Source organism: Notamacropus eugenii, chromosome 2, assembly GCF_028372415.1.
Source record: "Notamacropus eugenii isolate mMacEug1 chromosome 2, mMacEug1.pri_v2, whole genome shotgun sequence".
In the NCBI taxonomy this organism is placed as follows: Eukaryota; Metazoa; Chordata; class Mammalia; order Diprotodontia; family Macropodidae; genus Notamacropus; species Notamacropus eugenii.
The window spans coordinates 239,181,018-239,195,386 of NC_092873.1; the positions used below are offsets into that span (position 1 = coordinate 239,181,018).

General features: G+C 32.5%; 1 protein-coding gene across 5 annotated transcripts in view; it reads left to right on the top strand.

Moving 5' to 3' along the window:
* STXBP5 (syntaxin binding protein 5) overlaps positions 1-13,124 on the top strand; it is a 214,530-nt gene extending 201,406 nt beyond the window's left edge. For all 5 annotated transcript variants that reach the window (XM_072643665.1, XM_072643662.1, XM_072643661.1 and 2 more), the window contains 3 exons: positions 2,846-2,957; positions 3,797-4,017; positions 6,558-13,124. In XM_072643665.1, coding sequence (XP_072499766.1) covers positions 2,846-2,957; positions 3,797-4,017; positions 6,558-6,599 — 375 coding nt within the window. In that variant the 3' untranslated portion in view covers positions 6,600-13,124. The remainder of the gene's footprint in view (positions 1-2,845; positions 2,958-3,796; positions 4,018-6,557) is intronic.
* Positions 13,125-14,369: the final 1,245 nt, after the last annotated feature.

Below are 14,369 nucleotides of genomic sequence, written 5' to 3' on the forward strand. Positions count from 1 at the left end.
TCTATAATGGATTGGGACAATAGACTGAATCTAAGATTAAATTAGATAGGGATAAATGTCAAGTCCTTCAGTCATTTTTTAAAAACAACTTTTAAGCTACATTATAGTACAGACCTGCAGCTCACCAAAGAATATCAGGCGGCCCGCGGGTTCAGATTGTGAAGACCTGCTGTAGTATAAGATATGTTGTATGTTTCTAGAGAGACATAATTGTTTAGTGAAAGAAAGCATTGAAAATGAATCAAAGTAATCCTGGCAATGGCACTTGGTCAAATCACCACCTCTCTGCACTTCAGTTTATTCATCTGTAAAATGAAAGGATTGTACTCAGTGGCTTCAAAGGTCGCTTTCAGCTCTGAATCTATGATTCATTATGAAAAAGAATTTAGAGATTTTATTGGACTATAAAAATTAAACATGAGTCAACAGTGTGAAGTGGCTATCCCAAAAGCTAATATGAATTTAGGCCATAAGAGGTATAGAGTATAAGAAGTATAGGGTATTTGGTCTACTCTACCTTGCATTTCTCAGACCACATCTGTAATACTGTGTTTAATTCTTGCTACTCTTTTTAAAGATAGTTCTTGACAATCTGGAGTATACCCAGGGGATGGCAACCAGGATCATCAGGGAACTCAAAAGTATGTATATGAGGAAGGGTATATCTAGCCTGGAGAAGATGGCTTGTTGGCAGAGATATGGAGGAAATGGTAGCTATCATGAAATATTTGAAAGAGTACCATAAAAAAGAAATTAGATTTAGTCTCCTTGGCTTCAGAGGACAAAATTAGTACTAGTTGCACTAAAAACAAATATTGACTCAATTTCAGATAGAACTTCCTAACAAAAGTTTTCTGAAAATAGAATGAGCTGTCTAGTAGACAGTAAGTTTCTTATCACTGATGGGGATCAGTCAAAGCCTTGATGATCACTTGTCAGCGATATTGTACAGTGAATTTATTTGTCAGATAAATAATTGGATGAGATGATCTATCTCCATGTTTAATTCCATCTCTGGGTTTCTGTAGTAGGGTTACTCACTTTTATTTTTTACCAATGTTATTTGAGTAAATAGATTTATTTTTCTGTTTCTGTAGTCTTAAATACTACAAGTTTTGTTTTGTCCTTAATGTATTTCCAACATACTAGTGGGAATAGCAAAGATATTATAGTGTAATATAGCTCCTTGGACCTCTCATCAGGTGGAGGTCCACATTAATGTTACATATCTGAAATTATTCGGAAAAAAAGATTTTGCAAAACTAAGAGTTAAAAATGGAAACATTTTATTTTAATTTGAACTGTAGACATTTTAAACTAGACTATAAATCTTTTTATTACTCATTTATAGTACTTGGAAAAGACTGCATAATCTCAAATGAATTATACTTTATTATAATCTACTGTATATTTAAATTTTGATTTTAGAAATTGGCAGAACATTCACTGAATAGTGTTAGTATTGACTTGTTGGAGTTATAACATCTGGAAAGCCTTTTCATTCTTGATTTATCCTGTCTTAATGGAAAGCTGATAACTAGAAATTCAGACTTAAAAAAATGAAAAAGAGTTTGATCTACTTCCTGACACTTGAAACTGATTATAAATGTTGGAATATGCTGTTGTTCTTAGTCAAGATATCTCTAGCTGTTTTTGGCCTTCCTTAATTTACTTTTTCAATGTGTGCACACTCAGCTCAACTGACAGTTCAGAAAAATCCTCAGATTTTGTAGTTGACACTCAGAGGTCAGTCTGATCCCCTGTTAACCCTCCTGCCAAGTTCCCAAAACAAGCTAAATCATAGGTTTCTTCTCTTTCCTTAAGAGAGAAATGCTAGGACATTGCTATGTAAATACACCGTACTTCTAGCAGTGAGATATTGATAGTGCTTTGATATTGTTGAGGAAAGTACATAGCATTCTACCACTCTTTTTTTCCACTATACTCTTAAGGTGAGCTCCTATTTGTAATTATAGGTTTCTTTATTTCCTGTACATTTTCCTAATATCAGCTAGGGCTAATTGTTATCATGAATGACGATACTTGAATAATTAGGATTCTTGAATAATTAGGAATTTTTGCACTCTGAATAAAAGATTGAATCTCTAGTATATTAGATGTTAGAGGCCAGGTATCAGGTGAATAAGCAGTGGAATCATAAAAGCTCAGAGCTGGATGTCTCATTTGGCACATAAGAAAAGTGTAGTTTAGAGATGAAGTTATTTCTCAGTATTACACAGTGAATTATCATAAAATCCTAGAAGTTCACAGCTGGAAATCACCTCAGAAGTCATAGGTTCCATTCCATACCTAAAATCACTAATGTTCTGTAAAACTCCCAAATTAATGATCCTCTATGGTGTAACCAAGGCTCAGACATTTAATTTCCAATGGTCTTCTCCATTACATCGTCACCTCTCATACAGTGTAAATACAGTGTTTGTATTTCATTTGTAACTTAAGTTGACTATAATTTTCCATGTTTGTTGGAAAGTTTTATTTTCTTTTTGAACATGATCTTTAAAATTACTTTGTTAGCTACAATTTTTGTGCAGTATTTAAATGTATATCCAGTTTTATAATGAAATTCAATAAGAAAAATATAATTCAACTTAGAAAAATATACTTTCCTGCCAACTTCTTAGGAATACGTTTGTAGAATAGAGTTTTGTTCATCCGAATCATTAATATGCATTTATACAATCTATTTGTAAATCCTGGTAAACATTATTATAAATAAGTTTAAGCTGAAAATATACCCTAATCCTTTTTGGAATTGCTTCATTTTTCACTTAAGAGATTTTCATCTACCTTTTAACAATTATAATTTATTTTTATTTCAAAGGAAATGTTAGGTGAACTCTTCACTCCAGTAGAAGCACCTGAAGCACCAAACAGGGGATTTTTTAAAGGCTTGTTTGGAGGTGGTGCACAGTCCCTTGACAGAGAAGAGCTCTGTAAGTTATTTTATTTTTATTTTAGAAAAATTACCAAAAACGAAACATTTAAGCAATACAAAATTTTCTTAAATGTATGAAATTCTCCAGGAATAAGGAAGCAATGATCTCTCTGTATTCTACCTTAATTCAATCAAATCTGGTATATTGTGTTGAGTTTGGGGGTCTGCAGTTTAAGAAAGACATTTTCCATATATCGAGCCTAAATTTGTTTCTGTAACTTCTACCTCTGCTCCTGCTTCTATCCTCTGATGCCAGTTAGAAAACATGTGAGTTCTCTTCCACCTGAGAGCCCTTTAGATGCTTCATCATAACTCTCATGTCCTTGAGTCTTTTTTTCTTTAGGCTAAGCATGGCTGTTCTTTCAGCCTAGACTCATGAAAGGCCCTTGGCCATCCTGGATGCCCTCCTCTGGACATCTTCTAGTCTCTTATGAATTGGTGGATTTGACTAAAAATAAAGATAGTAAAATCATCATTGATAGAGAAGTACAACACAATACAATCGTGCTATTTCTGTATTTTCCTGTCTCCACCCATATTAAGGAAACTTTTGAATTTTGTGCACTTAAGTAAGATTGTTATTATCAAAGTTTATTTTTCAGTATACTTGCTTCAAAATATCTAGTACTAGAATAATGTTGTCAGTGCAATAGAGTTACATCAATATTGGAAAAGTATCAGTGAACCATTCACAAATAAATACTAATTTTTAAAAAAATTTTAACACCCTTAAATAAAGAAAATAAATGGTGACGAGTATTATAAATTATTTGGAATTTTGAATGACAAGAATTTTTTTTTTTTAATTTTTGTTGTCTTATCAATGAATATGTTCAGTTGGAGAATCAGCATCTGGAAAGGCATCCAGGAGTCTTGCTCAACACATCCCTGGTCCTGGTGGTATTGAAGGTGTTAAAGGAGCAGCATCTGGCGTAGTTAGTGAACTGGCTCGAGCCAGGTTGGCACTGGATGAAAGAGGACAGAAACTTGGTGATCTTGAAGAAAGGACAGGCGCGATGCTATCAAGTGCAGAATCATTTTCTAAACATGCTCATGAGGTATGCCTAGCAAAAATATGTTGACTAAAAGAAAAACTTCAGAAATGAAGCTGAATATGACAAGTTACTGTTTAGGTTTCATATCAGAAAATATTGGCTCTTGTCAGGTCCAGCCTCACACGCTAAGAGCACAGAATACTTAAGCAAGCCGAGTCTCAGTTTCTTCATCTGTAACTTGAGAGGGTTAACTTGAGAGGGTTTTCACTCAGTAACCTATAAAAGCCCTTCCATGTCAAATGTTCTGTGTCTCCATGATTCTCAGACTTTGTGCAGATGCATTTTCATGTGTCAGTAGATGGTATTCTGGTACCATGTATCTATAAACTTATATTCTAGAACTTAATCAGACTCAGTATTGTACTAACAAAACATGTAACATCTCATTGTGTAAAGAAATGCTTTTAGATCTTGCCTTCTGCTTCTATATTTGCACCTTCCAGTATTACAAGTGATAGTCCCTTCATACCCTCTCATCCTCTGTGACTTTTGACCATGTCCTCTTATAAATCTTTTTTGTAGAAGTGTAGCCAATATTCTTGTGTACTTTCACACTTTTGACATTACTTAGATACCAAAGAACATGTGGGCTGTGTCTGTAAGTTATCATTTTCTCTTGCTGTGCAAACAGTTCACTTTTTCTTATACATTTTTCCTGAGTGTGGCTCAGAATAAATCAAAACACAATAAAACATGAATAATTTAATATGTGGTTCAGTCAAGATGCAGCTCAAGGGATCCTTATGCATGGTGTAGTGGACAGTGTTTCTATTTGAATTTGATACCACTGTTCTAAATCAGTTTTGTCCTTTCCTTTTACATATATCTACTTGGGAAGCAGACGGGATGTTTGTTGGGTGAGGCAGTTTCTAGGCTTTTGATTCTGGTCTCTCTGTTGTACTGATTAATTTACATTAGTTAAATTTACTTAGGAGATGACCCTAGTCTGTGTCAGTGTCTTTTCTCTTGTGAATTTCTCATTTTCTAGCATCAGTACATTGTTCAGATAGGTTAGGTTGGAGTTGCCTCGTTTGCATGCCACACAAAGAAATATGTCCAAAATAAACATGTAACAACTTTTCTCCAGAGTTTTCCTCCCATTTTTATTTATCTATAATTTCATACCCTGTAAATAAACCTAGTGTTCTAGATGAATTGGCAAACTATTGAAGCTTGTAAGGCTTTGAAGTTGTATCAGGAACAGTAGCTGACTACAGAGCATCAGGACTCTACTGTTTCAGTTATCTCATCATCCTCAATAGAGCTTACCGTGGTACCTCCAATGAAAGGATGCAATTAAAATTTTTGTTGGATGAATCACTAAGCAAGGACTTGTTCCTTGGGCCTGGGGATGCAGTAATAAAAATGACCCTGTCACTGCCCTCAAGTTCTTGGGTGGGGGTGTAGGGAAGGTTCGGAGGTGGGCGGACTGTGTGTAAATAAGCATATGCAAAAGCAATACAGTTTAATGGGGAGAATGAATAAATATCATTGGGCACTCGTTGAAGGCCTCCTGTGAAGAGCGCATTATTGTGGTCACTAGAGGGCAGCTTACCTGTTGGTGTTTATCCCGAATTCCTTAGACTGCTACTCTTCACTTTAGGGATATTCCCAGCCTTGTTAGAGTTGTATCTCTCCAGTCATATTCCGTGTTTTACTCACACTAAGACTGAAGGTTCCGATACCCCCTGCAGCTAGTAGGAGTTTAGGAATAGATAGTTCCTAATAGTTCTGATTCTAAGTATTCATATTTTATATTTCTATGAAACCAAAGCTCCTTCAAGTACATTGGAGAATTTGGGGGGTGGGGGGTGGGAGGTCTTGGACTGGGTATTGCTTTTTCCAGTTATATTGTACAAACTTTTTTAGAGGCTTAGAGAGATTTGTGTTTATTGTATAAATTCTGTTGAAAATTCCCTTCCCTCTAAATGTCTCTGTAATTAGGTAATTAGCCAAATAGAGTTAGTACCCTAATCCTAGAACACCTGATGCCATCCTTGCCATGGCCCAGAAGGAACTACTTTATTTGTGGTATGTTCTCACTAATGTGTATACCTTAGTCATTACTTCTGATAATTAGAAGACAAAAGATGAAGAACATCTAAGCAAGATCTCATTCCTCCTGAGCTGCATAAAACCTGATACTTTCCTTCCAATCAGGCTGGCCACCTGTCTTATATGTCAATCCAACTCACTGCCTTTTTCCTCCTGATCTTTAAAGCATAGGTTGGTTTAAAAGTGAATTTTTCCTCATTCTAAAAAAACTGTCTGAGAACTATCCTAGTAATCTTAGTACTGTCTCAAGCCTGCATCTTAGATAAGTTTCTCTTTTATACCCTTTGACTATTTCTAAATGTGAAAAAAAGTTTTAAAACATTTATGCAATAGTTTTTATGACTTTTTTATATTTCAAACTTCAAATGATAATCCTGTTACTAACATAAATTAATGAATTTTAAGTTGAAATTTTTATTGCTGACCATTTTCTATATACTATTTCTCTCTCTCTCTCTCTCTCTCTCTCTCTTTCTCTCTCTCTCTAGATGATGCTGAAATACAAAGATAAAAAGTGGTACCAGTTTTGAAAGCCAGAATCCTGTTATATTCAACTTTGTCTGGAAAAGGGGGAAAAATCCCTTTTTTTCTTTCCATTAATTTCTTTAAGACTGAATTGAAGGAGTATTCATCACGGGATACTGTTCTTTCCTAGCACAATCATGCACTGTTTTTACCTCAGTCATGTGGCTTTAACTGAGGAGCATTGTGTTTAAAATGCATACACACACCACTGGAGTATCCAAGTGTGTCCCAGCCATGACTTAACAGCTTGAGAACTGAGCAGGTCACACAGGACACATGAAGAGGAAAAGAGAAAATTGGCACAAAATGGCAGTGCCAGTCTTGGATCAGTCCTTTATTAAAATTTCACATGCCTAGAGGTTTTGTGCTATTGTGTCAGCTATCAGTGCTGAGTTTCTTTTAATGAGAGGCTGTAAATCAGGGGTTCTGGAACTAGAACAGTCATATTTGCATCATTGAACTGAACTATTAACAACTGTCAAGAACTTCCCCTCCCCTTAAGTGAGTTGGTCGTCATTATCAGTAGTGAAGAAGAATTGAACTGTTTGCTACCGTCTGTCCAGACAAGAGAAGGTTAAAGTATTGGCTATTGATAAACATACAATAGGCCTGTGGATGGGCTATTCTTGGATGTCTGTTGTTGTATTCCTGTATACAATCCATACTCTGTCAAGTACAAAACAAGGAGAGGAGTCACTTTTCATTGAAAAGTGTAAAGAACATGAATGAACTGTTCATATTTCTGGAAATTTCTTTGTAAAATGGCTATGCAGTGTGAAAAGTGAAAAACCTCCATTGTGGTGAGGAGAATACTTCAGTGTCTGTTGTTTTTGTTCTCATTATCTCAGCTAATGGTAGTTTTGACCAAAAAAGTTATTGGTTAAATTTGTAAAAATGTTAAAATTGGCTAAGGTTTTAATTTATGCTTGAATTTTTTATAAAATGTTTAACCAAATGTACCTTTGCTTCTATTTAATTAAAATTACTAGAATGGTTTCATTATTTCAGTAAAATGTGCAGCTCCATAATTAGGGGAGAAAGACCCTTTATTTGCTACCAGTACACTCAGGTGATGAGCCAGTTAAAACTTACTGCACATAGTTAACACATGGAAAATACCAAGCATCTAGTGTCAATAATTAACTCTGTGTGAATCTATCCAATGACCTATTTTCTGTAGAATTAATTAATATATTATAAATCTGTACATGTCCTTTCAAAATTTTAATGAGCCAAAAGAGAAGAAAATGTACATTTTGGTAACTAAATTATTTCCAGTACCAGGATCTAATACCAAATAAGACCAGCAATGAAAAATTAAGTACTGGTTTCCCAGTATAGCATTAAGAACAGGAATGAAATGACTGATTGATTAGATTTGGAAGCAATCTCACATTATTAATACAGACTTAATACAGTGAGATTTTCGACTGCTCTGTTATAGCAGTAAAAGAAAAGTGCATAAAAACAGCACTAAAATTAATGTTCATAAAATTAAAATATTTTGTTCTGTAAGTAATGATTGTCATGTTTTTTTCTTTAAGGAATAGTCAGAGCACAAATTGATAGTATATGTAAGTGATTTTTTTTTCTGCTATAGGGTCATTAAGGCTTACTTTACAACACCTTAACTGTATAGGGCTTATTAAACATCTTTTTTTTTTCTCTTTAACCATTTCGTAATGAAACTTTTGTGTTTACATCTCATAAAAAGTGCACTACTGGACAAAATGTTTACATTCAGGTCAATTTTAAATATCACTTGGTAAAGACATAATATAAAAGAGTTGATTCAAACCAATTCAAAAACAATGTAGGCTTTTTGGAATTTGCACTCTGGTATTCTGTTTAATATTATCCCTATGATGAAAATGTAATAATTCAAAAATTGCTTTATTTGTATTATTTGTATTTTGCATTTATTTGTATCACATTCATATGTCCCTATAACACTGTTCTGTGTTATATTAGCATAAAACATATTTGGTATCTCTTTGAAAAATACAGTTCAACATATACCATGGAAAAATTTAACATATTTGGAAAAGTTGACAAGAAGCACTAAGAAAAATATATTATTAGTTTCCACCTATGTGGATACCAGCTATTTAACATGACACAGGATTATTTTGTGTCTGTTAATTTTTTCATTCCTCAATTCACCTATCATATATAAAATGAGCTAATATTTAATTTCTTAATTTAAAAATGAAGAAAATTTGTTAAATTTTATATGACCTCAAAAGAATACTTGGCTCCTTTTCTTCCTGTCAGTTGACAGGTGGCAAACTAAAAATTCACTTTAAGATTAGAAAGCTAAATACACTTTTAAACATAATATTGGAACTTTTTCAGGGATCTGTTTAATTCAGTTTTTGGTGAGAGAGACAGCCTGTGGTAATGATCACAATTCCTTAGCAATTATTCTGCAAAATTCATACTAGTTCTACTTAATCTTCAGTGAGAAAAACAGGTTGCAGTAGTAACAATTCCTTAATGTTTAACCTACAGAAGTTGTTTTTCTTTTAAGAGGTGAAACTACTTAGATTTTTTCTCTTTAAAAAAATGTAAAACGTTACAAGCAAGTCGAATAAAAAAAGGCAGAGAGTAGGTACAACAACAAAACATTAGTAAAGCAAAGAATCAGAATAATAAAAATGTTTAGTATGCTTCTTTCATATCTTACTTAATATTATTTTTTGTCTTATCTATCCTAACTTTCAAATCACTGAAGTATTCATTGGTTAATATCTCAAAAAGCGAACGGTTTCTACATGTACTTCATGCACAATTCATTTCATTTTTTAAACAAATTCATTCATATATGCATATATGTGTGTATGTATGTATATGTATACATATATACGCTTAGAAAGGAATTTGTGAGACAGCTGTCTTGTATTTGCTGATATTTTTAAAATTCTGTACAATATGTCTGTATGACATTAGAAAAGGGGATATCATAATTCTCTAGACTTGCATTTTGGTTATAGAAAAAAATTTTTTGATGTTTCTGGGAGGAATAAGTAAAGATACAATGGAACTATTGTTAGTTTCTCTTAATTTTTTTTTTGATGGGAATATAAAAACTACTCTTATTTATCTGTTATATGTAGCTTATTACCACATTTAATTACATTCAGTGCTTTCAACTGAAGCTTTTTTTTTATTCTGCCAAATTATAGATTCTTCTAAATGTTTCTTGATGTAAATATGTGTGTGTTTTCAACAAGTCTGAAAGTGTTCCATATGTTTAAGTATCGGGTGGGAAGGGGAGGAGGGTGGTTATTTGGACAACACCATAGATTTCAAAGTTTTACCCTGATTTGTATTGTCTTTCCATTTGTGTTTGCTCAAAACACTTTTCACATGACAAATTAGAAAGCTATATCCAAAGGTTTTTTTGTGATGGGTTTTTTTTTTCTTGGTGGTAGAGACTTATTTTAACCTTTTTTTGCTTAATAAAAAGCACTGATATTACATGAATTTAAACTTGAATTTTTTCTGCACTTTTTTAAGCAATGAAACCTTTTATTATAATTTGATTTTTCCACAGTTCCTAGTTCAAATGAAATAGTACATGTGTGAAAACACACCAAAATCATGGCCATGCAGCTAGCTTTACTTTTGAAAATTAGATGTTTAAGAGTTTAAAAACATTTGAGAGAAAGTTTTTCAAGGATAAAAAATACATATAAAACCAGTTGCTGTGTGTCAGCATTTTTGGTCTGAAATTATTGTAACACTTTCAGATTTGTTTCAACATCATACGATAATAATGTTATATTTATACATACTGCTAAAGAATATACTTTTAGTTTTCAGAAGAAATTTTTATATATGTACACTTTAATTTAAGAAAAGATGAACTTGTTAAGTTTAAGTCAGAGTACTTAAAAAGTATGTATATTATCCATACAAAAATTTATGTTTTACGCTTATAATAAGAAATATATTCGTATCTCATATCGAGATACAAGTAATTAAAAATCTAACGTACTTCACTAGAAATCTTTCACACACTTGGCAGGATAATATCATAGCTCTTTTAACCCCTCTTTTCAACATTCTCAATTATAACATTTTGGGAGGGAATACCCACAAACACACTTGATTGCAACATCTTTCTCAGTAGCTGCAGCTTGCTGTTGGATGCCTACCATAACTTTTGTTTTAAAATATAAATATATAAATAATATAAAAATAGTTTTTCAGATATTTTCTTCAGCATTTTTAAAATAAATTTCCAAAAACTAAAACAGAGTTTATGTATTTTTGTCAATGAAGAGATTTTTTTTGTAGTTGATAGAATTTGTTTTTTGTTTGATATTAGTAATCACTATTTCTGTGTAAATTTTTTTCCAATTTTAATTTTGAAAAGTATAGCATTTTTTTAATTAAATGATTTATTTATTCACCTGGGTTGAAATTTATTGCCCATATGTTAAAATTGTTGGACATTTTAAAATTTGAAAATGAGTATGACAATAATGTTTGTTTTTATTTACAGCTTTTGTTAATTGACCTTTTCCTGAACTTGAATGATTTCTTATAAAGTGTGTCATGATCATTTTCGCTGTGGACACAAATTACTTTACTGCCACAGAAATTACTTGTTTTGGGGAAATTAAAAGTGAAAAGCTTACAATATTTTTTTCAAGAGAATTAATCCACTTCAATCTGTTTCCAGTTCAAATAGTTAGAACTTTTGCTCTCCGCTGCTAAATCCTGTAGCTATTTGTTTCTATCTCCACAAACCCCTTGTGCATATCCTTTTTTTCTTTCATGTATGATATTCCAAGCCAGCAAGTAAGTGTTTTATGATTTGACTACACCTCAGAGGAATAATGGATGTCAGTTTTGCCAGTATTTTTCACATGAGGATAATAATTGATGAAAATGTATAGTGTATAGATTATGAATAAATCAGTATTAATTTGGTGTGAGTTTTTTGGCTCAAGAACTTAAAATGGGAACAAGTTGTGATAGAAGTGTGTTCATTTGAAAATAGCTTTTTTAAAATTGTACTTTCATTATGAATGGTTAAAACATTCAGCTAAAGATATGCACGTTGAAAAATGAAAATTTTTTTAATGAAAAATGAAAATAGCAGAAGGCAATGCAAGGAGGTATATTGTGTTTTAAGTATATCCATTTTTTCTTTGTAAATAAAAAGTACTATATTACTTTAGATTTGACTCCCAGTAAATGTTATAGAACTAAGAGATACATCCTGCTTTCCAGTTATGCAACTGCTTCATTGTAAAAGCACCACCAAAAGTTAATATGGTAAAGAACAAGAGTAAGTTTTTCTACCATAGCCCATTCACTGGGCAAGCATGCTTAAAGTAGAGTTCTAGCTTTCGTATACCTTATACTGTACATGCAAGTTTGGTTTTTTTTTTTAGTTCACTGATTTTTTTTTAAAGTTGGTCTTGCTGAACCTCAGTTGCTGTCTTGAAGGTAATTACTGGAATATGCATTTTAAATAAGATTGTAAATCCATTTGTCTGTATAGTTTCATATAAGCTACAAGCATACTGTTGCAAACACTGCAATGTGTCAGACTTCATAGTTATCTTACATTCATATAATTGAATTATGTCATTACAACAAAAGAGTTAAAATAAGGTAATGGAATATTTTTGTAAATAAATACCTGTCCAGCTGGTATTTTAAAAGAAAAAAAAATGTAATATATGTTTCTGAAAAAAATGTTCATATATATGTATATGAATGTGTCATTATTCTGAAGGAATCTGATTGGGCAAAATAAACTACTCAAATCTCTCCTGAAGCAAAATAACCCCTTTTCTGGAAATTTAAGTGTTTTTAGTGTTTTTTTTTCTCTTAATTGGGAGCTATAGTTCTACCAAAACTGTTAAATTTTAGGCCAAGGAAATATATACAAATTGCCTATACTAGCAAAGGGAAGAATTGAGACAAGTAATTATATTTAGGGGAAAAGAAACTATTATTTCTCAAATATCTGGGTATTCAAGGCAAAAGATGTTTGTTTTGATTTTTTTTCAGGAAACATCCAGCTAATTGCTATTGTTATTTAACACTTTTGCTGTTATGTGCTAGCAAAATATGTGCTCAAAATGCTGATTGCCAATAATAATTTCGGAAATTATTCCCAAAATAACTCTCCTGGAAATTGATGGGGGTGAGAAAAATGTTGAAATTAAAGAACCCCAAAAGTATCAGTCTTTTTCATATTATTTCCATTACACTTGGGGAGTTAGAAACTGTGTGGCAATTATATATCCTTAGATGAATATGTTAAGTTGGGGAAGAGCATGGTATTCTTTCAACACATGATGGCAGTCTTGTCATGCTTCTCTCAGCATTAGGGAAGAATCTCATCTCTTAGATTTTTGCCAGATGAAATTTGTAATCTTTTGAAATAACCCTGTTTTGTGTTAGATTTGTGGACATATTTTTGAATCCTTAGTTCAATCCTTCAAATGTAGATTGAGCAAAATGAGTTCTAAAGTTATTTATTATTAAATGAGAACTTTACTAATAAGCCTGTGCTTGTGTAACCTGATTTGTTGTTTAATGATCCTTCAGTATCTTTGCAAATGATCTCAGGCATCAAGAAATGATACATCAACAAATGGGGAAAAGGCTGGTTATTTGAATATCTGTTAAAAGGATTCTTCTTGGCTTTGAAAAGAGCCTTAATTAGCATGCCACTACTTAAATGATATCTATTTAAAATTTAGTGTGTATTCACAGATATCCCAGTATGGCCTAATGTACTGATCATGAAGAAATAAACAACTTCAATATTTAAATTAGTTTTAACAAATATATTGCATTTTTGCCATTGAGATAAAAGTAGTAAATTATAACTCTTTCATATAAATATACAATATTTTGTTTTTTAGTTGTGTCCAACTCTTTGTAACTCCATTTGGGGTTTTCCTGGTAAGAGATACTGGAGTGGTTTGCCATTTCCTTCTCCAGCTCATTTTGCAGATGATGAAACTGAGACAAATAAGCTTTCCGTGACTTGCCCAAGGTCACTCAGCTGGTAAATGTAAAACCAGATTTGAATTCAGGAAAATGTCTTCCAGACTCAGGCCCAGCATTGTCCCACCTAGCTGTCCCAGAAGTACACCATAATTTTTTTCTTTTCCTGTTTACACTGTATTTTTAATGTTCTGTATTAGAAACTATTTTCTTCTCAATGTCAGCACAACTGAACTGGCTTAGTTTTAATATATTCCTATGGTAAAATGAATGTTTCAACAATTTAACATTAGATTAAGAGACTTTCAAAAGTCAAATTTTAGAACCTTATTCACTTTCTCAAACTTTACAAATTAGTTTTAAATTGATGTTCCTATGGCCCATATTCTGTACACTTGGAGCAGAGGAAGGACCTGATTTCAAATACTGTCTCCTGTCATTTACTATCTGTATGACTTTGGACAAGTTACTCCTCTCTCTGGGCTTCTGTTTCATTATCACTAAGGAGGTTGGACCTATAGGACCCTAAGGTCTCAGTTCTAAATCTACCAAAGCCTACAGAAAATGATTTCTCTATTTACATGGTGCCTTGCACTGTGCAAACAAGCTCTGTTAACTCTGTTAAACATAATGCAATTAAGTCCTGCATTGCTCATTTTAAATTACGATCAGCTTTTTCTTTAGTATTTTCTTTGAAAACATGACATGCTTTTAATAGTTCTCAAATTTAATACTTTTTTTTTTTTAACTAAATACCTGACTTTGAGTGTTGGGAGAGAAAAGTCCGATGAAAT